Raw genomic sequence first — 24596 nt, forward strand, 5'->3', positions numbered from 1 at the left:
GAAATTAAATAATCACTCTTTATTGAAAATAAATAAGCCCTCTTACTTACAGGAAAATAGGAAAGTAAACTTTTTTCCTCCTGGCCTCTGAGACAGAAACCACATTCAGAACGTGTTCATTTACAAAAGAAAGATTTGTAGATTATCAAAACTGAAATTTAGGAATTTCAATATACATTGTTTCTCTGAAAAATAACTAAAATTAGAAATAATTCATGTCAAAGGTCACAGGTTAAAAAACCGATTTTTCTTGAGGCTCATTTTAGCAAACCCTCCAGGTCTCCCCAGATCTTCCCACTGAAAGGCCACGTCCCGAGAAGGACCCTCCCTGCCTCCTGCTCTGACGCTGGCTCCCCGCAGGGGCAGGGCCGGGCCCTCATCGTGACTGGGAGGACAACAGCCACACTGCTCCCGTTTCCACAGACGAATGACCTGGCTCAGCAATCCGCTCTGGAGCAGCAGAGGGCTTGGCACCTTCCCCAGGGTCTTCCGAATTCACAGTACTCAGAGGGCTTCCAGAAAGGCTCCGTCAGCAAGCCCAATGCCCGCCACAGGACCTGCAGCCTTGGTGCCACAAAGGCCGCTTCCCACGCCCCCTACGCTGCCAACGTCCCAATTAAACAGCGTTACAAATACATTAGGCCAGTGAAAAGCTAAGAAGAGGGCCGCAAAGTTGTTCAAACCTCCCCTCCTTACCCCAAATACAAACACACAAAAGAACCCTTCTTATAAATTCAAGTTCATCATCTGAGAGGTTGAAGCCTCTAGTGATTCTTCTAGCTCCAGGGCACACTGACTGTACGCTTCCAGATGTTTTCTCCAGATTTCAACTGGAAGGAGAGAGTGGCACAGCTGAAGAACAGCAGGGACAGTCGGGAAAGTCTCTACTAGAGAGCATGCTGCTCAGCAGCTCAGTCCCCTGCACAGGCCAACATGGGCTCAACCCCATCTCCCACGCACCCCCCGCCCCGGGTGAGCAGCATCAGTCAGCCTGGGTGCTGGCTGACCTTGACCACCTCCTGCCGAGGGTACAGCTATCCTTGCAGCCACCTTGTCCAGGGGCTATCTGACCAGAGGTCTGTTTGAGACACTCATTGACAAGTCTTTGCAAATTCGGGTCTGAGAACACCTCTCAGACAATGGCCAGACTTATCCGAGCCTTCCTCAGCCAGGGCCCAGCACCGGGACTTTTGAATCAAAGTCCAGGAAGACTCGAAGGACACTTGGCCCAGACTCGGACCCTCCCCAGCACTCACTGTAGTGTGGCTCTTCTGTTGTGGGAGAAGCTGGGGGGCCGCCTTCTGCGGAGCCGCTGGGACCCTGTGCAGGCTCCTGGCGCGTGGTCTCGAGCATCGTCTTGTATGCCTCCCGCGCCGCCATCGTCAGCTCAACCATCTTGTGGAACTGGTCCTTGGACAGAGTGAGGGCACAGATGATGCCCGACCACAGAAAAAATGGGTCTCCTGCAAACCCTCCGCAGAGAAGGGTGCCACCCGCTGAGGGTGCCACCCCGAGAGAACAGGGCGCTGAGGCACCTGCGTGGCAGCAGTGAGCCCAGAGCAGAACTTGGAATCACACTTCCGTCCGTGCTCTTAAGGAAACAGGCCACTGAGGCTGAGGGGCCGCTGGGCTCTGTCTGGGAGCACGCCGTGTCCGCCTCCCCCCGGGCGCAGCCTGCTCCCGCTCACCTGGGCCCCGTCGTAGCTGAAGATGCCCACCACACTGACAGGAACAGCTTTGTTCAAACTGCGCCCCAGCGCCTTGCGGTTGAGAGCGAACACAAAGGGAATGTTCTGTTCACAGGCGTAAGCGATGATGGTGTGCAGGGTGTCGTCCAATCCACCTGTCCGAGGGAGGGCCCGGGAATGACAGGAGAGGCGTCACATGGGCTGGAGGGGACACTGGTCGCAAGGGCTTTTGACACACACAGCAACACAGCCAGCTCCCTCTGACTCGCCAGCCACAGGGGAGAAATCTCTCTCCAAAGACCACTCCTTCGTGGAGTGGATGGGTCTGTGCTGAGCCAACAGCTGCGTGACACCTAACAGTCTTAGCAAACACCACAGAGCACCGAGCACGGCTGGGCCACCGCTCTAACTGCCTCCCCTGTGGGAGCTGCTGCACCCTCACACACACAAGAGGGGAGGCTACGCCCCGCTCCGAGGGCAGCCAGCAGCAGAGAGGTCCCTGGCACCTATCCCACATCACCTCCCCCCAGCCTGAGCACACACGGGCCTGGCTCCCAGCGAGGCGCCAGCCAGGCCGCTGCACAGGCCGCGCGGGGAGAGGCAGCGCGAGCTTCAGCGGAAGGTGAGGAGCTCCGTGCGGGGTGTGCCTGCCACGCCGGAAACCCGGCAGCGGACACCACCACCCAGAGCGTTACACACGGAGCCAGCCGGGAAGCACAGTGGAGAAACGGCTCCACTCCGACAGCAGCCAACGGTGAGCACAGGCAGGAACCGACGCGTCGGCAGACCCACAGAGCAACCTCCACCGGCTAAAAACACCACAGAAAACTTGAAGCGAGACCTCTCTGCTCCTGGGCAGGGGGATCCAAAATTATACATGTCCACTCCACCAGGTGTACTGGTTAATAATGCGGATTTTGTGATCAAAAAAACACGATAATTTCAAGAGAAACATCTAAAGTGCATTATTCAAAGTACAGATAGTCGTTGGGTTACGTTGGACTCAACATACGTCGTTTCGTGATTAGGTCACCATCTCCCATTTATTTATAAAAAAAGTTCTGTCATTTCGATGTATGTACATATGTGGCTTTATGTTTTTTCCCTATTTATTTACCACAAGTGAAGGTCAGGAAATTGTTATATTTCTTTTAAATTTCTTTTACTATTTCACTTCATTACTGCTATGTATGTGCTCCATCTGAGTGACATAGGTGCTTATGTAGGTGGGTTCTGACTTACAGCGAAAATCGCACTACGTCGCACCATAGGAAGGATCTCCGACGTAACCCGAGGACCTACTGTAATGTCCATCGCTAGCTACACATTTCCCCCATCTTTCAGGTAATTTGTGGATACCGTCCCAATAGAACTTTTCTTGTTTTGAGGCAAACCATCCAGAGACCCAATTTTCCACTTCTTCGTACCTTCTGAAGTGCTGCTCAGAACGTGCGTGTGCCATCGATCGGAACAAGTGGGAATCTGAAGGAGCAAGGTCTGGTGAATACGGCAGGTGGGTTAATACTTCCCAGGCAAGATCTTTTAACGTGTCTTTAACTGGTTTGGAAGTGTGTGATGGTGCGTCATCCTGAAGCAAAATTACTTTGCCATGTTTTCTGGAACATTCTGGTCATTTCACAATCGAAGGTGGTTTAAATTGATTATTTGTTATTGGTAGCGATCAGTATTAATGGTTTCACCTGGTTTTAGAAGCTCATAATACACCACACCTTCCTGATCCCACCAAACGCAGAGCATTGTCTTCTTTCCGAAGTGATCTGGCCTTGCAGTCGATGTTCATGTTTGACCTGGATCAACCCATGATTTGTGCGTTTGGGAATCTCAAAATAAATCCACTTTTCATCACCAGTCACAATTCAATGCAAAAAAGACTTTCTTTTATTACATTGAAGCAACATTTTACTGATGACTTTTCCGTTTTCCATTTGTCTTTCGTTCAGTTGATGTGGCACATATTTTCCTTCTTTTAAAATCTTTCCCACTGCTTGTAAATGATCAGAAATTGTTTGCTGAGCAACATTTAATCTTTCTGCAAGTTGGTTTTGAGTTTGACATGCATCTTTATCCAATAATGCTTGTAACTGTTGGTCTTCAAACTTTTTTGGTTGACCTGGATGTTCTTTGTCTTTCATATTGAAATCACTTTTAAAGGGTTTAAACCAGCGTTCACAAGTACCTTGAGATGGAGCCTGTTCACCATAAGCTTCCCGAAGTATTCAGCAGCACTTTTCTTCAAAATAAGTAATGAATTAAAACTTCCCACAAATGCTCTTTTTTTGGCATGAAAATCAACATTTTTAAGCGTAAAAATATCTATGATGTTAACACCTTCAGCAAATTTGACATATGAAGTTTTACATCTTGTCAATATCGCAAAATAGCATACATATCAAATCGCATATATATCAACATATGTGTAACTCCATCTAGTGAAAAAAAACCACCACATTATTAACAGATACACCTGGTATATTGGCCTAAAGCTCTGAAACACCATGACTTACTACAAATAGGACTTTTTAAGAATAAAAAATATGAAAAAAATACGCAAGTAAAAAGAGCATTTTGAAAAAGGAAATGTTTTGAAAAAGCATCCCCAGGCACTGAAAGCGTGCTCTGAGGCTACAGGAGCGTGAACACGGGAGCAGAGGCAGAAGAGGGCCCAGAAATGGCCCGAAGACGCAGGGTGAGCCGTGCAGAAGGGACCACTGATCAGCCTCTGGGAAGAGCCGTCTGAGACTGAAATACATGCTACACAGACCGAATGAAACATGGAGAACAGAGAGAAACAGAGTGTAAACATGTTCATTACCTCGGAGGCGAAGGTTGGGGACTGACATAAAATCTTGATGTGATAAAAACATAGGAATAAAAACTACTGACACACAAACATACTGCCTGCATGGTCAGAAAACGGTGGAGAGAAAACAGGCTACTGACAAACCAGAAAAACATATACCTCTCTCAACCAAAGGGCCAACTTCTTGTTACACAAAAAGGTACTATCTATAGAACACAGATCACAGAAAGTGCCCTGCTCTTAACCAAGTGAGGATGCACGACCTCCCCCGAGGGCGGGGAGCCAGGAGGGGCAGGCCCAGCCGGTGGGGCCACTGTGACACATACCCATGCCCTTCTATTCTCCAGCTGGAACCTACGGAGATGGGCACACAGAAAAGCAGTGCGCGAGGCACTGACAGGTGTGAAGTCTGCACACCAATGTGCCCTCTGCAGGAGGCCACATCGCCCCCCCCCGTCACACACACACACACACACACACACACACACACAGCGCTCACACACACACACACACACACACACAGTGCTCACACACACACACACAGCACTCACACATAACGCTCACACACACACACAGCGCTCACACACACACACACACACACACAGCGCTCACACACACACACAGCACTCACACATAACGCTCACACACACACACAGCGCTCACACACACACACACACACACACACACACACACAGCGCTCACACACACACACAGCACTCACAGCGCTCACACACACACACACAGCACTCACACACACACACACAGCGCTCACACACACACACAGCACTCACAGCGCTCACACACACACAGCGCTCACACACACACAGCGCTCACACACACACACAGCGCTCACACACACACAGTGCTCACACACACACACACACAGCACTCACACACACAGCGCTCACACACACACACACACACACAGCGCTCACACACACACACACAGCGCTCACACACACACACAGCACTCACAGCGCTCACACACACACACACACAGCGCTCACACACACACACAGCGCTCACACACACACACAGCACTCACAGCGCTCACACACACAGCGCTCACACACACACAGCGCTCACACACACACACAGCGCTCACACACACACAGTGCTCACACACACACACACACACAGCACTCACACACACAGCGCTCACACACACACACACACAGCGCTCACACACACACACACAGCGCTCACACACACACACAGCGCTCACACACACACAGTGCTCACACACACACACACACAGCGCTCACACACACACACACACAGAGCGCTCACACACACACACACACAGCACTCACACACACACACACACACAGCACTCACACACACACACAGCGCTCACACACACACACAGCACTCACAGCGCTCACACACACACAGCACTCACACACACACACAGCGCTCACACACACACAGCGCTCACACACACACACAGCGCTCACACACACACACACACAGCGCTCACACACACACACACAGTGCTCACACACACACACACACAGAGCGCTCACACACACACACACACAGCGCTCACACACACACACACACAGCGCTCACACACACACACACACAGTGCTCACACACACACACACAGTGCTCGCTCACACACACACACACACACACACACGCACAGCGCTCATACACATACAGCACCCACAGCGCTCTCACACACACACACAGCGCCCACAGCACTCGCACACACATACACACACACACAGCGCTCATACATACGTGTGGACTATTGATGACACATACCAATATGGCAGCGGTGGCTGACTGAGGAGCTAGAGGGATTTGGGGGGTTTGCTCCTCAAAAGAAAGTAATGAAATGACGAGCCCGCCCGCACTAGTGAGCTGCTCTCACCCAGCACCTGGAAGGGGCACGGCACAGTCGCAGTGCTCTTTGCTCTGCACAGACCCGCTCCCGGACAGGGAGAGGTTCCCGGCACCTTGTACCCCGGAACTAAGTACATGATTTCTGAATATCCTTTCGAGAGAGGAACTTCCCCAGTGCACATGCCCCACTAGGTGGGAATTGGGGGAATTGGAAACTCATTCTGCCTGGTGTGCCTGGGCAGGAACTTCCAAGCCCCACCTCCTTTATTCGCCCACCTCTACTCCAGATCTCCCAGAAGAGCATGAGAGGTGATGAGGACTCAACCTCTGCGGACATAAACTTCCAAGGAACACACCAGTTCCAGGCGGGCTGGGAAGAGGGGAAGCGGGCAGAGGTGGGGTGACGGGTATGTTCCTGAGATATAATTACAACTCATCACCGGAGACTGACGCCTAAATATCGCTGAGTCGTCTCTCCCTCTAGGGGTCTCTGCCTCTTGTCCACCCCAGCCCTGGGGTTGACACAAACGCTACGTGAGCAGTGTGCTAACCAGCGGCCCACTGCTGCTGTCCTCAGGAAGACCGGCTTGTGTGGCTGGACCCTGGCTGGCAGGAGAGCTGGGTTTAGAGAGGCTCCTATCTGACCAGAGTGCCTACTGGGCCTCTGCTGCTTGAGGAACTGAGCTTTGTGCTGAGAGAGAATCACTGATTGGCTGCCTCCTGCAGCACGCCCCACACTGGGCATCGAGCCTGACCTCCTAGTTCATAGGTCAACGCTCAATCACTGAGGATACTAACCCGGCAAATCCAGACTTTTAATGAGCAAGTGGGCACAGGGGTCAGTCACGGACCAAAGCAGGAAATTTAAAATAGACAAGAGCCCGGTGCCTGGCAGCCAGTCACCAAACTGGTGTGAGTGGCCAGTGACATCCCCCAACCCCCCACCCGCAAGCTCCAGAGCAAACCTTTCCTGCTGCCAGAGGCCTGCAGGGCGGCCAGACCAGCCAGGAAGACCGCAGGCATAGCTGCCGCAGGGTAAGGCCCGTGGTGGGCAAATAAGCCCTGCAAACAAATGCCCCAAGCTAAAGGAAAGGAGGCCGACTGCACGGCCCACGCTCACTGCCGACTGGCGTGGGACCAGGCCCAGGCCCAGGACAGGCACCCTACCTTTCGACTGTATCTTCTCACAGTTGGGAGAGATGATGACGCACTTCAGCTTCCGGAGCTTCAGGTGTTTGAGCACCTCCCGCAGCCCCAGCACCAGCCGGCGTTTGGTCTTGGCCTTGACGGGGTCTTTCTGGTACATACGGTCTTGGAAACGGACCAGCTCTTTCAGCAGCTCCGAAACACAGGCGTCAACCTCTTTACTGAGCACCTGGCTGCAGTAACTGGAAGAAACAGTCCATGCCATCAGCTTGCAGAGGCTGTGACACTGCAGCGCTGCCCGTCGCATGCCCCCTGGCAAGTCCCTCAGACGAGCAGTACTAATTGAAAGCGGGTTCCTGACTGGGTTTAAATAAAGCATCGAATCACCCTCCCCCACTGCCACCTACAAGGGAGAACCTCTGCCCCCCCCTCCCCCCCCCACACACACACCACAGCATGCCAAGCATCCCCTCACTGTGGCCATTCCCTGTGCACCTCTCCTGAAAACACCCGGACAGTCTGTCCTGGAAAAAGAGTGGGTGGGGAGCAGAGCTCCCTAAAAAATTATGCAGAGAAATGAAACCACAAAAGGGAATCCAATCCCAGACAGTGCTGCTCCATGGTTGAACATCATCCCAGGAGCCAGGAGGTCATGGTTTGATTCCTGGTCAGGGCACATGCCTGGATTGTGAGCACATGTCTGGATTGTGGGCTCTATCCCCAGTGGGGGGAGTGCTAGAGGCAGCTGATCAATGATTCTCTTTCATCATTGATGTTTCTCTCCCTCTCCCTTCCTCTCTCTAAAATAAATAAAAAAATATTCTTTTTTTAAAAAGGAAACCCAAGCCCTAGCCAGTTTGGCTCGATGGATAGAGCGTCGGCCTGCGGACTGAAGGGTCCCAGGTTCGATTCTGGTCGAAGGCACATGCCTGGGTTGCGGGCTCTAACCCCAGTCGGGGGGTGGGGGGTGGGGGGTGGGGAGGGTGCATGCAGGAGGCAGCCAATCAATGATTCTCTCTCATCATTAATGTTTCTATCTCTCTCTCCCTCTTCCTTCCTCTCTGAAATCAATAAAAATATATTTTTTTTAAAAAAGGAAACCCAAATGTCATGCATGGTCGCCCACTAACCACTGCCCCAACAGAAAACCTGGATTTACGGGCACACCTGCCATCACATCAGGAGGACGAGAGCCCTTGTAGAGGCAAGTTCAGCAGCCCTGGCGTGTGGCATGACTAGGTACCTGGCCACCTTTACTGGAAGGAGAGAAACACTGGCCCAGCTCTCAGCTTCCAGTTTGAGCACGTCAGGGGGGGAGAACCCCGTGCCCAAGGCCAGAGCGAGCGCAGCCCACCCCGGCCCCACGGGCTTACTCACTCCCTGAACCTCCGGCTGTGGATCTTGGGGCAGCTGGCACCTTCGGGAGCCAGGGAGCAGGTCGCCGCCTCCTTATGGATCTCAGCTCCCAGCGGCTCTTCTGACTGGCTCTCTCCCGCAGGAGAGGAGCACATGGGTGCTTCTGCTCCCGCCGGAGCGTCACAGAAAAGCAAGTCACAGCACAGCACCTGTGGGGCTGGGGCCGGGCAGTGTCACCAGGGCAGCCAGAGGCACCCCACACCCGCCGCACCAAGCAGGGCTGCTGAGCTCCGCGGCTGGCAGCAGAGATGGGAATGGCTGGGGGAAAAGGAAGAACTCGGCAACTTTCTGTTCTTCCTGCAGGTGTCTTTCTGACCCTAACTTAGTTATTTTTATTGTGGCAAAATATTTATAAAATTTACATTTTAACCATTTTTAAGTGTGCAGTTCAGTGGCCAAATTTATATTTTAATTTTGAAAATTAACCTGAAGTTCCTACCAGGAAATTTAAAAAGCAGGTTTTTAGTTCTGAAATTTTTGCACTTAAATGCTTGAGACTATTCCCTCATCAAATGATCCTTAAATCAGAGCTGAACTCAAATATCCAAACTATGAGAACTCAAAGGGTGTGTTTAAACACATCAGACAGGATTCCATAATGGCTCAGGTCCCCCAAATGTTCCTTCTAGACATTTCCAGAGCTCATGGGAGGCTCCAGCTCACCAGAGAAGGAATCTGGGAGCACACATCACACCAGCCAGGATGGCAGGCACAACAAATGCAATGCCCTGCAATGCCCTCTCCCCAGTGGGCGGAACCGGTAGCACCTGGCACCCTGTCTGGCAGGAGCCTCCAAGGCTGGATGGCAGTGGACCCACCTGCCACCCGCCTGGGGAAATGGCGCAGGAAGGAGAGCTCACGCCCTCTGCACACTCTCCCCACACCGCCACAGGGACTGCGTCTAATGGCACCGTGGCACACACCGACACCTGGACGCTGCACAGCAGTGCCAATCGGGGAGTGCCCCATGGGCACAGACTGCTGGCCAGACGGACACCACTGCAAGACTCCCTGGGAAGGAAGCGCGAACGCTCACGGGGCTGTGGCTGGGCAGGCCCCGGGCCGGGCCACGGGGAGCTGCGCGGCTGCTCTGCTCCTGATGTTGGCGCTGTGCTCGTCTGTGCAGTCATCAAGCTATATGCTTAGGGGCTGCGCTCTTTTCCGAGCGTCATTTAATAAAAAGTTACTAAACACGTTGTTTTCATGGCACTGTGTCTCGCACACTCATGGGAAAATGGCTTTGCAGTTGATGGGGCTAAGCCTCAAAGCTACTTCAAGTCACCAGGACCATCCAATGCCACACAGATCAAACTTGGGGCCTCATCCCCTGCCCGCACAGACCCCCACTGTCCATGGGGACAGCCTCTCACTGTCCAGCTGGGTGTCTGAAAACTTCTGCACGCTAGTGGCGGAGGCTGGCGGAATTCCGGGGCGTCTGCTGCACATGGTTGCCCCAACTGAAGGTGCAACCAACAGAACTGGTACCTGTGGGCTCCTCCTGCTCCAGAGCCAGGTCATCACCACTCTCTACATCTTGCACATCGTCACTGGCCAGAGTGGGGCTCACGGCATTTTCCTGGAGACGCTGCTGCTTTCTCTCCTCCCGTTCTTTCAAAATAATCTTTAAAATTGAATAAATGATTAAAGCACCTAAATGTACTTACAAATAAGCTCTTTTACAAAATAAACCACCCGAGGTCGGCTTACTGGCAGGTGCCCATCATGCCTTCACAGCGGCAACATGGCCCCACCCCGGCCCGGGGGTTGGCCCAGGGACAGCATGTCCCCTCGCTCAGGTGCACCGAGCAGGCTGTGTGCAACCTGGGTTCTGATGCAACGGTGCAGCTCGACAGGCACCTGGCCTCAGGCAAGACACCTGTCCCCCACCTGAGACTGACCACACACCTCAGGCTGCGGAGAATTAAATGAAGAAACCTGTGCAACAGCCCGGACTGAGAATCTGCCAGGAAGTGTCCAATCTTCACCGACTGAACAGCAGATTCGCCTCAGGTGGGATGAAGGCACCAAGTGAATAAGGAGAATATAACTCTCCCCATTTCTCATTTTCTGTCCATGTCACTGCAAAGTATTTAAAAAATGGCTTCCCTCCGCCCGGCCGCACAGACCCCGGAAGCAGAGGCACCGGAAGCTCAGTTGGTGGAGTGTTGTCCCGATAACCGCAAGGCTGCCGGGTCACTCCGCCGGTGGAGGCAAGTAAGGAAGGCAACCTTTCTCACATAGAGCGCGCTCTCTCTCTCCTCCCCTCATCCCCCAGGCATGTCCTCGGTGAGAATTAAAAACACAAAAACCAAAAAAACCCTGGCACCCCACTTCGCATGCCCCACGACGCCACTTTCACCTCAACCCTGAAGACCTGAAGCCTCAGAGCTGGAGAACACCAGGCTCTCTAGGGCAGCGGTCGCCAACCTTTCGGACCTCACGGACCACGGGTTGGTGACCGCTGCTCTAGGGCCCGGTTTCATCACTCACCTTCTTCAATGACGTGGGCTTCTTGGCTCTGGGGACCTCCCTCTGCTTCCCCTTCTTCATCAGGGGAGCGCTGGAGTCCAGGGGGTTGTGCGGGGTCTTCACCTGGCTGAAGCGGTGGCCCTTCTTCCCCAACGTGGCCTCTTTGGAGAGAACAGGAACTGCCCCGACTGCAACACAGTGAGGATGCGGGCCTCAGGGAGGCCTGGCGCCGTCCCCGCAGCCAACTGCCCCGTGGGCGGTCTCGGGCAACGACGCAGTGAAACAGTACCTTTCGGTGAGGCTCCAAAGGAAGTGTCAATGGATTTAGGAAGAACCGTCTTCCTACCCCTCTATGAAGGCTCTTGTTTCTCAGTGAAGTCTATTAATGTGTGACCTCACTTGCTGAGGGCGCTTCTGGCAGTCCGCACATACGACGGCTCTACTTCCTACCCCTTATTCCTCCTCCCAGGAAACAGTTCCTCTGTGTATGCTTCCCTGTACTTTATAATTAGGAAAATTCCCAACATACAGCAAAGAGAACAGAGTAACAACAAAACCCATGTACCCACTGCCCAGCTTCAACCACCATCAAGAATCTCCCAAATGTATTGACTCACATTCTGTCAGCATGGCATTTCCGTTACTAGTGCTTTGTTAATCGGGTGTATCCATGCAATCTCACCTGTCGGGTTCTCTGCTACAGTGTGGAACGAGTCCACCGTGCCCTTGCTCTGGGCCATGTCCAGCCTTGGCCACTGCACAGCTGCCGTTTATCTGTGGAAACCTGCTCCCACCATTATGTTTGAAATGTATGTGTAACTGGCTTGGTTCTTGTCATCGGCTTTTCTTGAAGAATGAGTCATACCAACCCTGCTCACATAGGTGTGCTCTCCCATCCCAATGCCACCTGTGAGTTCAGGACCCCACTGGGCCCCTGCACTGCCCACTGCAGCCCTGAGCCCTGCCCCTCCTGTCTGCACCCCGTGCCATGCAACTTGCCAGAGTGTTAACGGGGGACCTGGGCAAGGAGGGCCCTTCCCAGTGGAAGCCCCAATAAAGGCTCTGGCCTAACCCCCCCCTCCCTCCTGCCCACCTGGTCTTCTCCATGTGGCCCTGCATGCTATGTCTCCTGTCTCCAGGACCTGGGAGTAGGATAAGCTTTGCTTTTTCTTGAGCTTCTTCTGTGGCCACACCTGACTGACCATATCATCAAAAAATACATAACAAGTCTCGGCTGGGTGGCTTAGTGGTTAGGTCCAAGGGTTGGCCCATGGACCTAAGAATCAAGGGCATGTACTTCAGTTGCAGGCTCAATCCCCAGCCTCAGTCAGGGTGCATGCAGGAGGCAACCAATCGATGTCTCTCTCCCTCTATCTCGCCTTCCCCTCCCTGCTCACTCCCCTCCACTCTCTAAAAAAATCAATGGAACTTTTACCATTTGCAACAGCATGGATGGAGCTGGAGAGCATTATGCTAAGCAAAATAAGCCAGTCAGAGAAAGATAAGTATCACATGATCTCACTCATATGTGGGATATAATGAACATAAACTGATGAACAAAAATAGAACCAGAGACAAACACTGAACAGACTGTACAACCTCAGAGGGAAGGCAAGTAAGAGATCAACCAAAGGTCTTGTATGCATGCATATTAGCATAACCAATGACACGGACACTGGGGCAGTGGGGGACTGTCCTGAGGGGTGGGGGTGGCGGGTCGATTGGGGAAGGAGACATATGTAATACTTTAAACAATAATTTTTTTAATTATAAAAACACTTCAGGATAAAAAAGCTTCTTAATTATTTCCTTGGGTGCCTACGTTTTTCTTTTTAAAATAAATTAACAAACTACCTCAGAAGGAGGATACATACTTAAAAGACTATAGGTGGCACCTGTGCACCTTCCTTTGCTGACAAATTGCCGGTTTTAACCTCTTGGCGCTCTAAGGCTTTTCAGAGGCGAGAATGGTGTTACCAGAACTGAGCCGACACTGTTATGAGGTGCGGCCCAGGGACAGGCAGGTAATTCATTTCTGCCAGATTCAGCTTTATTTAAAGCTGTACAGGGCACTTATGCATCATGAGATTTTCAGGTACACAATGCCACCATATCTATTTCTTAAAATCATAGTTAACTTTTTCAATGGTTATGGTAAAATACATATAACATAAAATCTACTATTTTGACAGTTTTTAAGTGCACAATTCAGTGGCATCAATTACGTTCACAATGTTGTCCACCATGACCACTACCCATCTCCATAACCTTTTCATGTCCCAAACTGAAAATCTGTCCCCCTTACACAGGAACTCAACATTCCCTCTCCCCTCAACTCCTGGTAACCTATACTCTACTTTCTATGAATTTGCCTATTCTAGAAAGTTAATGTAGTGGAATCATACAATATTTTTCCTTTTGTGACTGGCATATTTCACTTAACATGTTTTCAAGTTTGTCCACATTGTAGCATATGTCAGAATCTCCACATTTTGTTTATCCATTCATCTGTTGATATATATTTGGGGTGTTTCTACTATTTGGCTATTATAACTAATACTGCTATGAATACTGGTGTTCAAATGTCTGTATCTGTTTTTAATTATTTTGGATAAACACAGAGGAGTGGAATTGCTCGGTCAATGGCAACTCTATTCCCCATTCTGAAGAACCACCAGACTGTTTTCAAAAGTAGCTGCATCATTTTACATTCCCACCAGCAGTTTAACAGGGCTCCAAGTCCTCCACATCCTCACCAGCACTGGTTATTTTTGTGGTTTTGCTTATAGCTACAGAGGAGGTATGAAGAACTACCTCACTGAGGTTTTGACTTGCATTTCTCTAATGACTAATGAAGACAAATATCTGTTCATGTGCTACTGGCCATTTGTTTATCTTCTTGTGGAGAAATGTCTTTTTAAGTATTTTAGCCCATTTTTTGAGTTTGTTACTGAGTTGTAGTTCTTATATATCGGAGATCAAACACTTACCAGATATGATTTTCAAATATTTTCTCCCATTCTATAAGTTGTCTTTTCACTTTCTTGATAATGTCCTTTGGTACACAGATGTTTTTAATTTTGATGAAATCCAATTAACCTATTTTTAATACTTTTGCTGCCTGTCCTTTTGGTGTCCAAACTAAAAATCCAATGTCTAATTCAAGAGCATGGAAATTTACCTGTTTTCTTCTCAGAGTATTACACTTTTAGCTCTCATAATTAGGTCATTGGTCCATTTTGAGTTCATTTCTGTTTATGTGAGGGTCCAACTCTATTCTTTAACATGTGGAAATCCAGCTGTCCCAGAACCAATTTTTAAGAGAATGTTCTTTGTTCTTTTAATGAACTCAGCACCCCTGTCAACAACCCACCAGCCATGCATATGTGAGTTTACTTCTGGACTACCATTTCTATTCCAATGGTTTGTCTATCCTTATTCCAGTACCATACTGTTTTGTTTATAAATGACTTTCGATTACAGAAGAAAAGTCACAAAATAGTCTATCTGAAAAACAACTTCCAATCGTTTGAGATTAAAAGGCCCTTTTACCTGAAAACACCACTGGTTTGGAGGACTGCTTTGCATTCTGGGAGTGCTGCTTCTTTTCCAGTGCTGTCAGCATTCCCCCCAAATCCAACTGTACTGGAGTTTGGCTCTTCTTTCCACTTTTAAAATTATTCTAAAAAGTTCAAAAATCATAAGTTTATTTATAATAATACATTTTACAAGCTGTGCTTTTCATCTTATGACAAAAAATCATATAATCAAAGATAAAATGAAATAGATTTACAGACTGTAAAAATCTTAAATAAAGAGAAAAACCCAAGCAATCCCACATTCTCTGCTATTACCACCGGGATTCTTTCCTCCCTCTCTTCTCAGAACACTGGGTTACATTAAACCACCTACAATTATGTCTACATCTCCCCTGTATCAGTGTACATCTACAGACCAGAAACCAACCCTTGTATACAGTCTTTGGCTGTAACAGTTTGCTGTATGTGAGGCTAACTGGTCAGTATTAGTGCCTTGTTAGCTCCATTCATTCTTCAATTGACCAAGTGAGCCAATCAGCCACCATGGAACAGATTTACCCAAGTCGCATCACACCCAGCAGGTGAGTGCTACATTTAGACACAAAGTTGGAGGTACTCTCAGGAAATGTGACTTCTGACACAGTTGGGCTCTGGGTGAGGCAGTAATGAAAGCTGTGCAGGCAGGTTGTGGCACGTGCTTTAGCACCGTCACTCCTGCTCTCCTGCCCACTGTTCTCGTCCCTGACACCACACCCACTGGCTGAGGGCTCATGGCACGGTGCCAGTACTCGGTGCAGTACAGGTGGGTACATCATAACATGGTAATGCAAAGTTAATTCACACAGGGTGTGGAATTCTTCCTTCCACAAATGTGAAACGTTACCCCGATTTGAAAAGCAAAATAACAATGAACCTGCCCAAAGCACAGAAGTTCCCCAATTAGATCATGAGCCTTAAGTTCATTCTTGAACCCATGGGGCGGGGGACAAGGAGCAGCAGCTCTCCCGCCTGTCTGACTACTTAGAGTGAAACTGGACGGCTCGGTTGTTTTCCTTCTGTCTGACACTACTGCCTCACAAAGGAATTCTTGGTTCCTGAATACAGGGAATCACCAGTTTTTCTTTAAATCAGAGTCTCCTTTCTGATATAGCAGTGGTAATTACCAACAGTCTTATTACAAAAGTGACAGTGTTTTAGCTGAAAAGCAGTTCTGCTTCAACATACCGAATGCCTCCAATGAAGGAAGAAATAAAAACAAAACCGGTCTCCACAAAGAAGTCTGGAAAGCAGTTTTGTCTTAAGAGTCAGTTTAGCAAGAAAAGTTAAGCCTAAAGCAATTGTGGGTTTCAATCTAAAATTTACCTGTGGCTGCTGCTTAGATTGACATTTCCGTGACTCTACTCTGTCTCTTCTTTCAGATGCAACTGCCAGAATGGGAAACTCTTCAGTATCCTAAGTAAACCACACACCCTTTAGCGCTTCATGAATCGTGAGACCCAAGTATGCCCAAGTGAAGCCTTCTCCTTGCTCACATATTCTACTTTAAGTTCCCACGGAAGGGCTCAAAGGTTGATACAAAACAGGCCAAAAACTGTATCCTAAGGGCTTCAGCTTAATTTTACTTAGAACCAATTTAAAGACCATAGTTCTAATCTCCTGCTCCACAGAGCACGAGTGGGGACCCCAAGGAGTCCACAGACTGCCCCTAATGACCATGGCGTGAGAGTGTTCAGCAGCCACCCTTCAATTACACTTCGCACTTTGCATCAATCCAGACTCAGGGCATGTCAGTGTCCTGTCATGTTGCTGAACCCAGGCTGGAAAATAGAGGGGGGGCGAGGGAGGGGGGTAGCAACAGGCCTCTCCACCACATTTACATCATTTAAAATGTCTTGCGTGCTCTGTCAACATTTTAGGTGCCTTGGAGAAGTTATGTGAGCAGGGCAGAAATATGAAATATGTATCGGCCAAACCATAATGCAATGCCATGATCATAGTCCTTCAAATACAACCCACCATTCTCAAGGGAATGTTCCAAGAGCCTTGGGAACCCCCAGCTTGAGGGGAAGCCTCGGCTTGACCCTAAGCGGGACACCCAGGTAGTACCGCTGACCTCCTGCAGGCCCCAGGAGCCACGCTGCTGAGTCTACTAGCGCAGACCCGGGAGAAATAGGGTTTGAGCCTGGAGGACAGGGACATTCTTGGAGTACCACAAGGACAACAATGTAAAGAGTGCTTTTGCAAGTCCATGACATTCTTGTGACCAGGGCCCATGATGGCTCCCTGGTATTTTAAATTTCTCTCTCTAGTGTAGCACATTATAAAAAGATTTCTGGATAGAAAAGGAGGCCCTGCAAAAGCCAGCATGCCAAAGTGACGAAAAAAACATGTAAAGAAGATATTTATGGGAGACAAATATTAGTACTATGGTGTATAAACTATTGCATTTCAATATAAGAGTTTTGTCTCTAGACCTCAATGTTTATTGAGTGCCTGCTATGAGGCGCTCTTCACTGGCCAAAATGAAGATGTGAAGAAAAAGGATAATGGCTCTTTTCTTCAGCACTAGGTGGGCTGTCATTGAAGAAAGTGCTGAAGATTTTCACTTAGGAAACCAGTGAACCCACATTTCTATTAAGACGGACCCACACATCACACAGGGGGATATGTACTTCCATCCGTGGTGGCTCTTGCGCTGTGTGGATTTCACATTTTGATTTAAACTTTTCTTTCTTTTTCTTATTCTTTCTTGAGGCTTCATTTTGCTCAGAATCACCACCTTGTGATGCTTTGCACTAGAAACAACAACAAAATCATGGGTTTTTAGGACATTCAATTGAATGTTTCATCCCATGTATTAGAGCAAAATTAAGTTATCAACTTGTATAATCACATAGCAATTTTATTCATAGTTTGCCTCTTCATTCTCTATTTTCTAAAGAGCTAGCATTCTGGAGATTAATTCGGAAGGAAAAAAAAAACCTGTGAAAATAGTTGTGTTCAATATTTTGAAACTGGTAGATTTAGACAGAACCCAGTTTTCAGCCCACGGAGACCATTTTAATAGAATTAATTAATTCTATTAATTCCGACTTGAAGTCCCTTCACAGATCCAGGTGTGCCATCTCCATCACCAGGGCCCAGGGGTTCCTACAACTGACTGCACATGACAGTCACCTGTACAGCCTTCAAATCAGAACGTCTGGCCCATCCCAGACGTCCTTAGCATCCCACCCTCACCTCAGGCTGGCCTTCCCAGTCCAGGTCCCCCACACTGTGGCCTCAGGGCTTTCGCACTATCACTCACACGGGCTGAGGCTCAGACTGCACCCCCATTTCAGCTCCAGTCTCCCTCCTCTGTCTGGCCTCTCGTTCTCCACCCCCCTTGCTACCTGACAGCTTCTGCACCTGTCTGCACAGCACTGTCCCTCTGCATCCAAATGGGGTTCTCAAGGTTTTTAGGGACCTTGTTTTAACCTCAATGGGAACTTATCCTTCACAACTAAAAGCCTCAGTGGCCATTAAAGAGTGTTTATCTACTGACCTGGGGTGGGGGTGGGGGGGCTGTCCATGCGTTTTGTAAAGTGGATAGGGCAATGTGTATAAAATGACCATATTTTTGTTAAGGGGGAAAAAAGTTAAAAAACACACAAAAAACACCCTATTTGTTTATGTTTTCAGGAACCTGAGGTGGGGTACATACCAGGCTGGAAATGCAGGCTTCCTTGGGGGCTTGGGGGGCACAAAGAGGTATGGGAAAGATGACCTTTTCCATAACTAGATCCTTTTAGCATTATATTTGTTATTTTGGTAATAAAAACTTACAACCCTGAAAGTTTTAAAGGAAAAAGCCATTATGATCCCTATCATCCCTCCTGTGTATAATGAAAAGCAATCTAGGTTCTAAGATTACAGGGGATCGTCCTTTTAAAAACGATTCTTAGAAATTAAAAGATCTGCTAATTATCTGGAAAACCACTTCAGACAGCAACTTGGTGGCTGCAGCCAGAGGGGCCTGAGCAGCCAGTGCCCAGAGGTCGGCGGGGCCTGGGAGCTAGCGGGGTCAGAGGGTCTGACCTGCATCTGTTCTCAAATGAGTGCACAAAGCTGTGTGGGACGGCGCACAGGCCTGTCCCACTCTCACTGTCGCCTGCACACATTTCCTCAATCAGCCAGGCAGCAGCGCACAGCGCCCCCTTGGGCAGGATATCTGTGACACTTTGGACATCAAAAAGCAGCCTCACACCCCAACACTGGGAACCCCCACACTAAAGAAATGCAACCAACATCCACCTACAGGAATCTATCAGTACACTGAAAATCAGAAACAAAATCAAGACTAATGAAAAAGGCTCTTCAAGATACAAATCTAGGGATCAATAAAAATGACAGCTTAAACTGATTAGAACTAAAAGGAAAAAATGGATTCTAAAATGCTACCTTACAGTATGTAAGCTGGAATCAACCAAGAATCAGTAACATATACCAAGTGAATGTAAAAACATGGACTTGAATTACTGTCCTCTCAGTCCCCTGGCAGGTAAAAGGAAATTGATTTAAACTCAATAAATAAGAGACTGGGAGAAAGAATGCAGCACCAGAGCATACATTTCTGCCAGCTTCTCTCCTTGAAAGAACTCAGAATGGGCCACAGCTATGTTAGCCCACTGGCCTGGAGTGCGCCTCCTCACTCATGCAAAGCTGCCACCTGTATTCCTTGCTGAGGGCCTATTCTTCTTTTCAAGGTTCAAGCAACCAACTCAGGTGACACCCGCAGTACAGAATGAAACACTGTCAGTCAGGATTTGAGAAACAAACAGAAGTCCAGCCAGCGGTACAGGAGACCCACATTATCTGAATGGATGCATACCTTTTTAGTTGAGTGGACAATGGGTTTCTCTCTGTTGTAGGAAGGATCCGAAGATAAAACTTGAGAAGATGATTTGCTACCATTTTTAGGATCTGCTGATGAAACAACCGTCTTTAGGTTTATCACAGAAGTAACAATTCTAGGGGCTGATGATGACTCTGTAGGTAACGTCTGACGGACAACATAACCCATTGGCGTCCAGGATAACTCTGCTCAGAGATAACCACAATTGGGGAACAGTCTCAACAGCAAACACAAACTCCTTAGAGATTCCAAACATGCATCAGGTGAGAGAATTACTCAGGCATAATTAAATTTAGGCTGTTGGAAACATTCTCTTGGGAAGGACGATATTCACTAAACGTGTTTTCCTTGGAACATGCATGCTGAATTTACTTGTTAGGTTAACCGATCTTCCTAGAAACTAGTTTTCACTTGGGGTTGTTCAGTTAAAAAACAGCAATCCTCAATTACGTCCACGTGGCAAACACACGGAATTAACGAGCTAAAGATCAAATATTCGCCCTACTAACCTTGATGTGTATCTTTAACAGCAGAAGTCAAAGGTCACTAGACTTCAGCTATCACAATAACTGGAAATTTATGTCTTTTTAGAGCAGAGGCATAAGCACAGCCACACTACTCCTTAGGTGCCCATCAAACTCTATATTCAGACAAAACAAAAGGACAGCCATCAGGACATGGGCGAGACATGTCAGCAGCCTGTGGCTACCCCAGATGATAAGACACTGACTGTTCCTGTCACCGCAGAGCTACACACCCTCAGAGAAGTTTGTTAAGTGAAGATCTTTGTACCAAACATACGAATGCAAAAGACAACATACCTGTGGGTAAATCAGGAATAATTTTGTGAAAATGTCTTCTACTAGAAAAAGCTACTTATAAAGATTTCAAGAGCAGACTCTATTGAACTCTCTCTGAATATTACTTCTTAGCCAGGACAGGACATACTGGCAGCTCTCCAAGTGTGGCCTCAGGCTCCCAGGACCCTTGAAGTCAAAACTGTTTTCCTGACAGTAGGAATGTGTTACCTGCCTCTCTCTCTGCCTTTCTTCTCCCTCCCCGCCTCTCTTTTACAAAGATTGCAAAGGTAGGACAGTGAAAAGGCCAAATGGCAAGGCAGATCTACAGAGCCAGCCACTGAAGAGTTGCAAAAAAACAACAACTCTGCTCTCCTTACTGCCTTACTTTTGTGGAAAACAGTTATTTTTCATAAAAATGTGGCTACTTTTAAGTGAATTAGTAAGTATTTTTGAAATTTCTCTGTTTAACTTCAAATATTGCAAATACTGACAGTTGTCTAAACCAGTGGTCACCAACCTTTCAGACCTCATGGACCACCAGTGGTCCGTGGACTACCGGTCGGCAACCGCTGGTCTACACAGAAGCTCTGTGGGGCTGTGTAAAGGGTATTAAGGGTTCCTGAGACCAAACACCATGAGAACCTCTGGTACAGGTAACACTTAAAGAAGCTACCATTTTTGAGTTGATAAATTTTTTCACTGAACTGAGTAAACATTTCATTTAAAATTCTTTGCTATCCTACACTCCTTACACATACATGGAGATCTCATCTACTTCAATCTTCCAAAAATATTGTCAGTTTATCAACAACCTTTCACCTGCCTTAAAGAAGGCTTTAAGACAAAAGCATTTAAGTTGCACTAGACTAAAAATGAACTTAAAAACAGACAACTGATTTTTGAAAATGGTATTTGGTAGCCACTCTTACCTCCTGTACATGGAGAGGAATTGGTAGCAGCATTATCAGTTACAGAGTCAGTCGGCTTATTATTTTTCACCACTATTTCACCCTAAAGAGCAAACCAGTTATTTAAAAAGCAAACCAGTTATTTTCTTACTATTTCAAATGGGAAAGTAATCATTTAATTTTTAAATACAGCTTCCTTGCCATTCTTAAAATCTTCAAAATATGTGCTAATTAAAAATTCCATATACCTAAATATGTGAAGTGAAAAGTTAAATGGTTTCCTTCTGCCAATTCTCTCTCTCTAGCAGAAAACCACCCACAGCTTAGCTAGCCATCTCTCTACTTCTTGGTCTAGGACCGCGGTTCTCAACCTATGGGTCGCGACCCCTTTGGGGGTCGAATGACCCTTTCACAGGGGTCACCTAAGACCATTAGAAAACACATATATAATTACATATTGTTTTTGTGATTAATCACTATGCTTTAATTATGTTCAATTTGTAGCAATGAAAATACATCCTGCATATCAGATATTTACATTATGATTCATAACAGTAGCAAAATTACAGTTAGGAAGTAGCAACGAAAATAATTTTATGGTTGGGGGTCACCACAACATGAGGAACTGTATTAAAGGGTCGCGGCATTAGGAAGGTTGAGAACCACTAGTCTAGGAGATAATTTTTTATAGATCCTAATAATGGGATCACATCACACATTTTAAGCAACCTTTAAAAGATCCACATATCACAGACAACTTTTGCATCAGTGCAGACGTGCCAATATCATTCTTAAACCCGAGTGCCCCCACAGGAATGCTAAAGCATCATGTACCGAGCCTACACACCACAGTTCCAAAGTCCCTCCAAACATCCACAAAGATAACAAATATATGCTTGTAGCAGGTGCCCACTTTTATAGACAGAAAGCTGCCACAAACGGAACATGAGGCCCAAAACACACTTGGGGGGGGGGGGGGGGCCGGGGGCGGGCGGTGAGTATATTAAGAGACATCTCAAAGTGACTGACAGAATTGAAGGTAAGAGGAAACTGATAAATTCAAATTTGAATAGTTTGAAAATAAATTCTAAAGCTGATACACTTCATAAACTTAACCATTTTGCCATTTCATACCTGAATCCAGTAATAAAAAATAAAATAATTGAAACACAGCCTGTTCTTTTAATAAATGTAATTTATATTCACCAAGGCCAATGAAACACTAGTAGTGCCTCCCCTATTCAAAAATGGTTAGGCCATCCTGGCCTGTGTGGCTCAATGGTTTGAACAGGGATGGGGGAATGTCTGGCCCGCAGGCCCTATAAGACCCAAGAAAATCGTTTGGTCTGGCCCTGTCAAGGCTTTAGGGTGAGTTAATTAAATGTCTGACCAAATATAGCAGGCTAATTTTTAAGTTAATAATTTTGTATGGCCTTTAAATGATATTATATTCAAATGGCCCCTGGCAAAAAAAAAAGGTTCCCCATCCCTGGGTTAGAGCGTTGGCTCACACACCAAAGGGTTTGAATCACGGTCAAGGGCATGCACCTGGGTTGCAGGTGCCATCCCTGGCCCCAGTCAGCAGGAGGCAACCAATCGATGAGTCACTCTCACATAGATGTCTCTGTCTCTCTGTCTCTCGCTCTCTCCCTTCCTTCCACTCTATCTAAAATCAACAGAAAAATATCCTCAGGTGAGGATTACTTCCAACAATAAAGACAATTAAAAAACAAACCAATGAAAAAAGAAGCTATCGGGTCCTATAGTGCACATACTAGCAATTCCAGAATTTAGATTCTTCATGATTGTGATTGTATTAATAAAAATTAAAATTTAAAAAAAAATGGTTAGGTCAATCATATAAATCAGTATCAAAGACCCAGTGCAGCAGTTATGTTTTCAAAGAGTATTTAAGATATGGAAAAAATGCCAATTTCTAACACAAGCCCATACATATGTCTGATCCCCGAATGTACAATTTTCACAATGTACCATTAACAAAAGATTACTAGTAAGTGCTAAAGATGGTTTTCTCTTGGCTATACAACTTCAGACAATTACTTTTTTTTTTCCTTCACATTTTTTTGGTGTTCAAAGATACTACTAGTATAAGCAGGAAAAAGGTTTCTTTTAAAGGGAAATTTAAAAAACAAATGCAGCGCTAGCTGGTCTGGCTCAGTGGATAGAGTGTCAGCCTGCAGACTGAAGGGTCCCAGGTTTGATTCCAGTCAAGGGCATATGCCTGGGTTGCGGGCTTGATCCCCAGTGGGGGACTTGCAGGAGGCAGCCAATCAATGATTCTCTCTCATCATTGATGTTTCTCTCTCTCTTTCCCCTCTGAAATCAATAAAGATACATTTTAAAAATAATAAATAAAAAAATAAAAATAAAAAAACAACTGCACACAGAATTCATGAGTGTGAGTAGATGAGGTAACAAGCAGGTAAATCTCACACGCTTCATGTCCACACATGCAGCCCTCACCTCTAACAGGTGACCTGACAGTCAGCCATGCTCCTGGCCTGTTCTACTTTGTACAGCGCTCTCGGGCTGGGAACTGCCCACTGCAGCCCCGGCCAAATCGTGGAGCCCCTCGACGGCGCAGCCATTCCACACACTCCACGGGCGCCCAGAGGGTCACGCCCCGCCACGTGAGACTGATTCTTCCACTTCACTCAGCCTCACCACGTGACAGCAAAGTCCCTGGGAACGGCATACCTTCTGCACACTGTGAGCAGGACCACCCGGCCTGGGGCTCTCGTGTCCAAGCACCCAGGACACGGACAGAAAGTGGAGATCCTCTCTTCAGGAGGCAAGCAATCGGGTGAGCTACTCTCGTGGTAGTGTCGTCTTTCTCCTGGCCTGCACACTGGGAAGTGTCCCACCCTTCCTTGATCTGAGATCGGTCACAGTGATTTTAGGGAATAGTAACCCCATAACGTTTTTCCTGAAAGTCTCTAACACTTTGAGATCAAAGGGTGAATATGTGTAATTTAAAATTATTAAGTGGCAAACTGAATGCTCTTCACTGCAGTTACTATCGCTGAATTCGCTGTATCATTAA

At 47.6% G+C, this 24596-nt stretch overlaps 1 protein-coding gene across 12 annotated transcripts in view; it reads right to left on the bottom strand.

The window, feature by feature from the left end:
• The window catches only part of SECISBP2 (SECIS binding protein 2), a 33625-nt gene continuing 9029 nt past the window's right edge, over positions 1–24596 (bottom strand). For 2 of the 12 annotated variants that reach the window (XM_081104081.1, XM_081104080.1), the window contains exons 6-17: positions 21554–21635; positions 19801–20009; positions 17603–17725; positions 16293–16382; positions 14944–15073; positions 11413–11579; positions 10408–10543; positions 8884–9079; positions 7528–7748; positions 1689–1843; positions 1257–1410; positions 1–830 (exon numbers count right to left, since the gene is read on the bottom strand). In XM_081104081.1, the coding sequence (XP_080960207.1) occupies positions 727–830; positions 1257–1410; positions 1689–1843; positions 7528–7748; positions 8884–9079; positions 10408–10543; positions 11413–11579; positions 14944–15073; positions 16293–16382; positions 17603–17725; positions 19801–20009; positions 21554–21635 (1767 nt within the window). In that variant the 3' untranslated portion in view covers positions 1–726. Of the gene's footprint in view, positions 831–1256; positions 1411–1688; positions 1844–7527; positions 7749–8883; positions 9080–10407; positions 10544–11412; positions 11580–14943; positions 15074–16292; positions 16383–17575; positions 17726–19800; positions 20010–21553; positions 21636–24596 lie in introns of all 12 variants that reach the window. The other 10 variants (XM_081104084.1, XM_081104085.1, XM_081104082.1 and 7 more) reach the window with 10 other exon arrangements.

The sequence above is a fragment of the Myotis nattereri genome (genome assembly GCF_964212035.1).
Source record: "Myotis nattereri genome assembly, chromosome: 12".
NCBI lineage: Eukaryota > Metazoa > Chordata > Mammalia > Chiroptera > Vespertilionidae > Myotis > Myotis nattereri.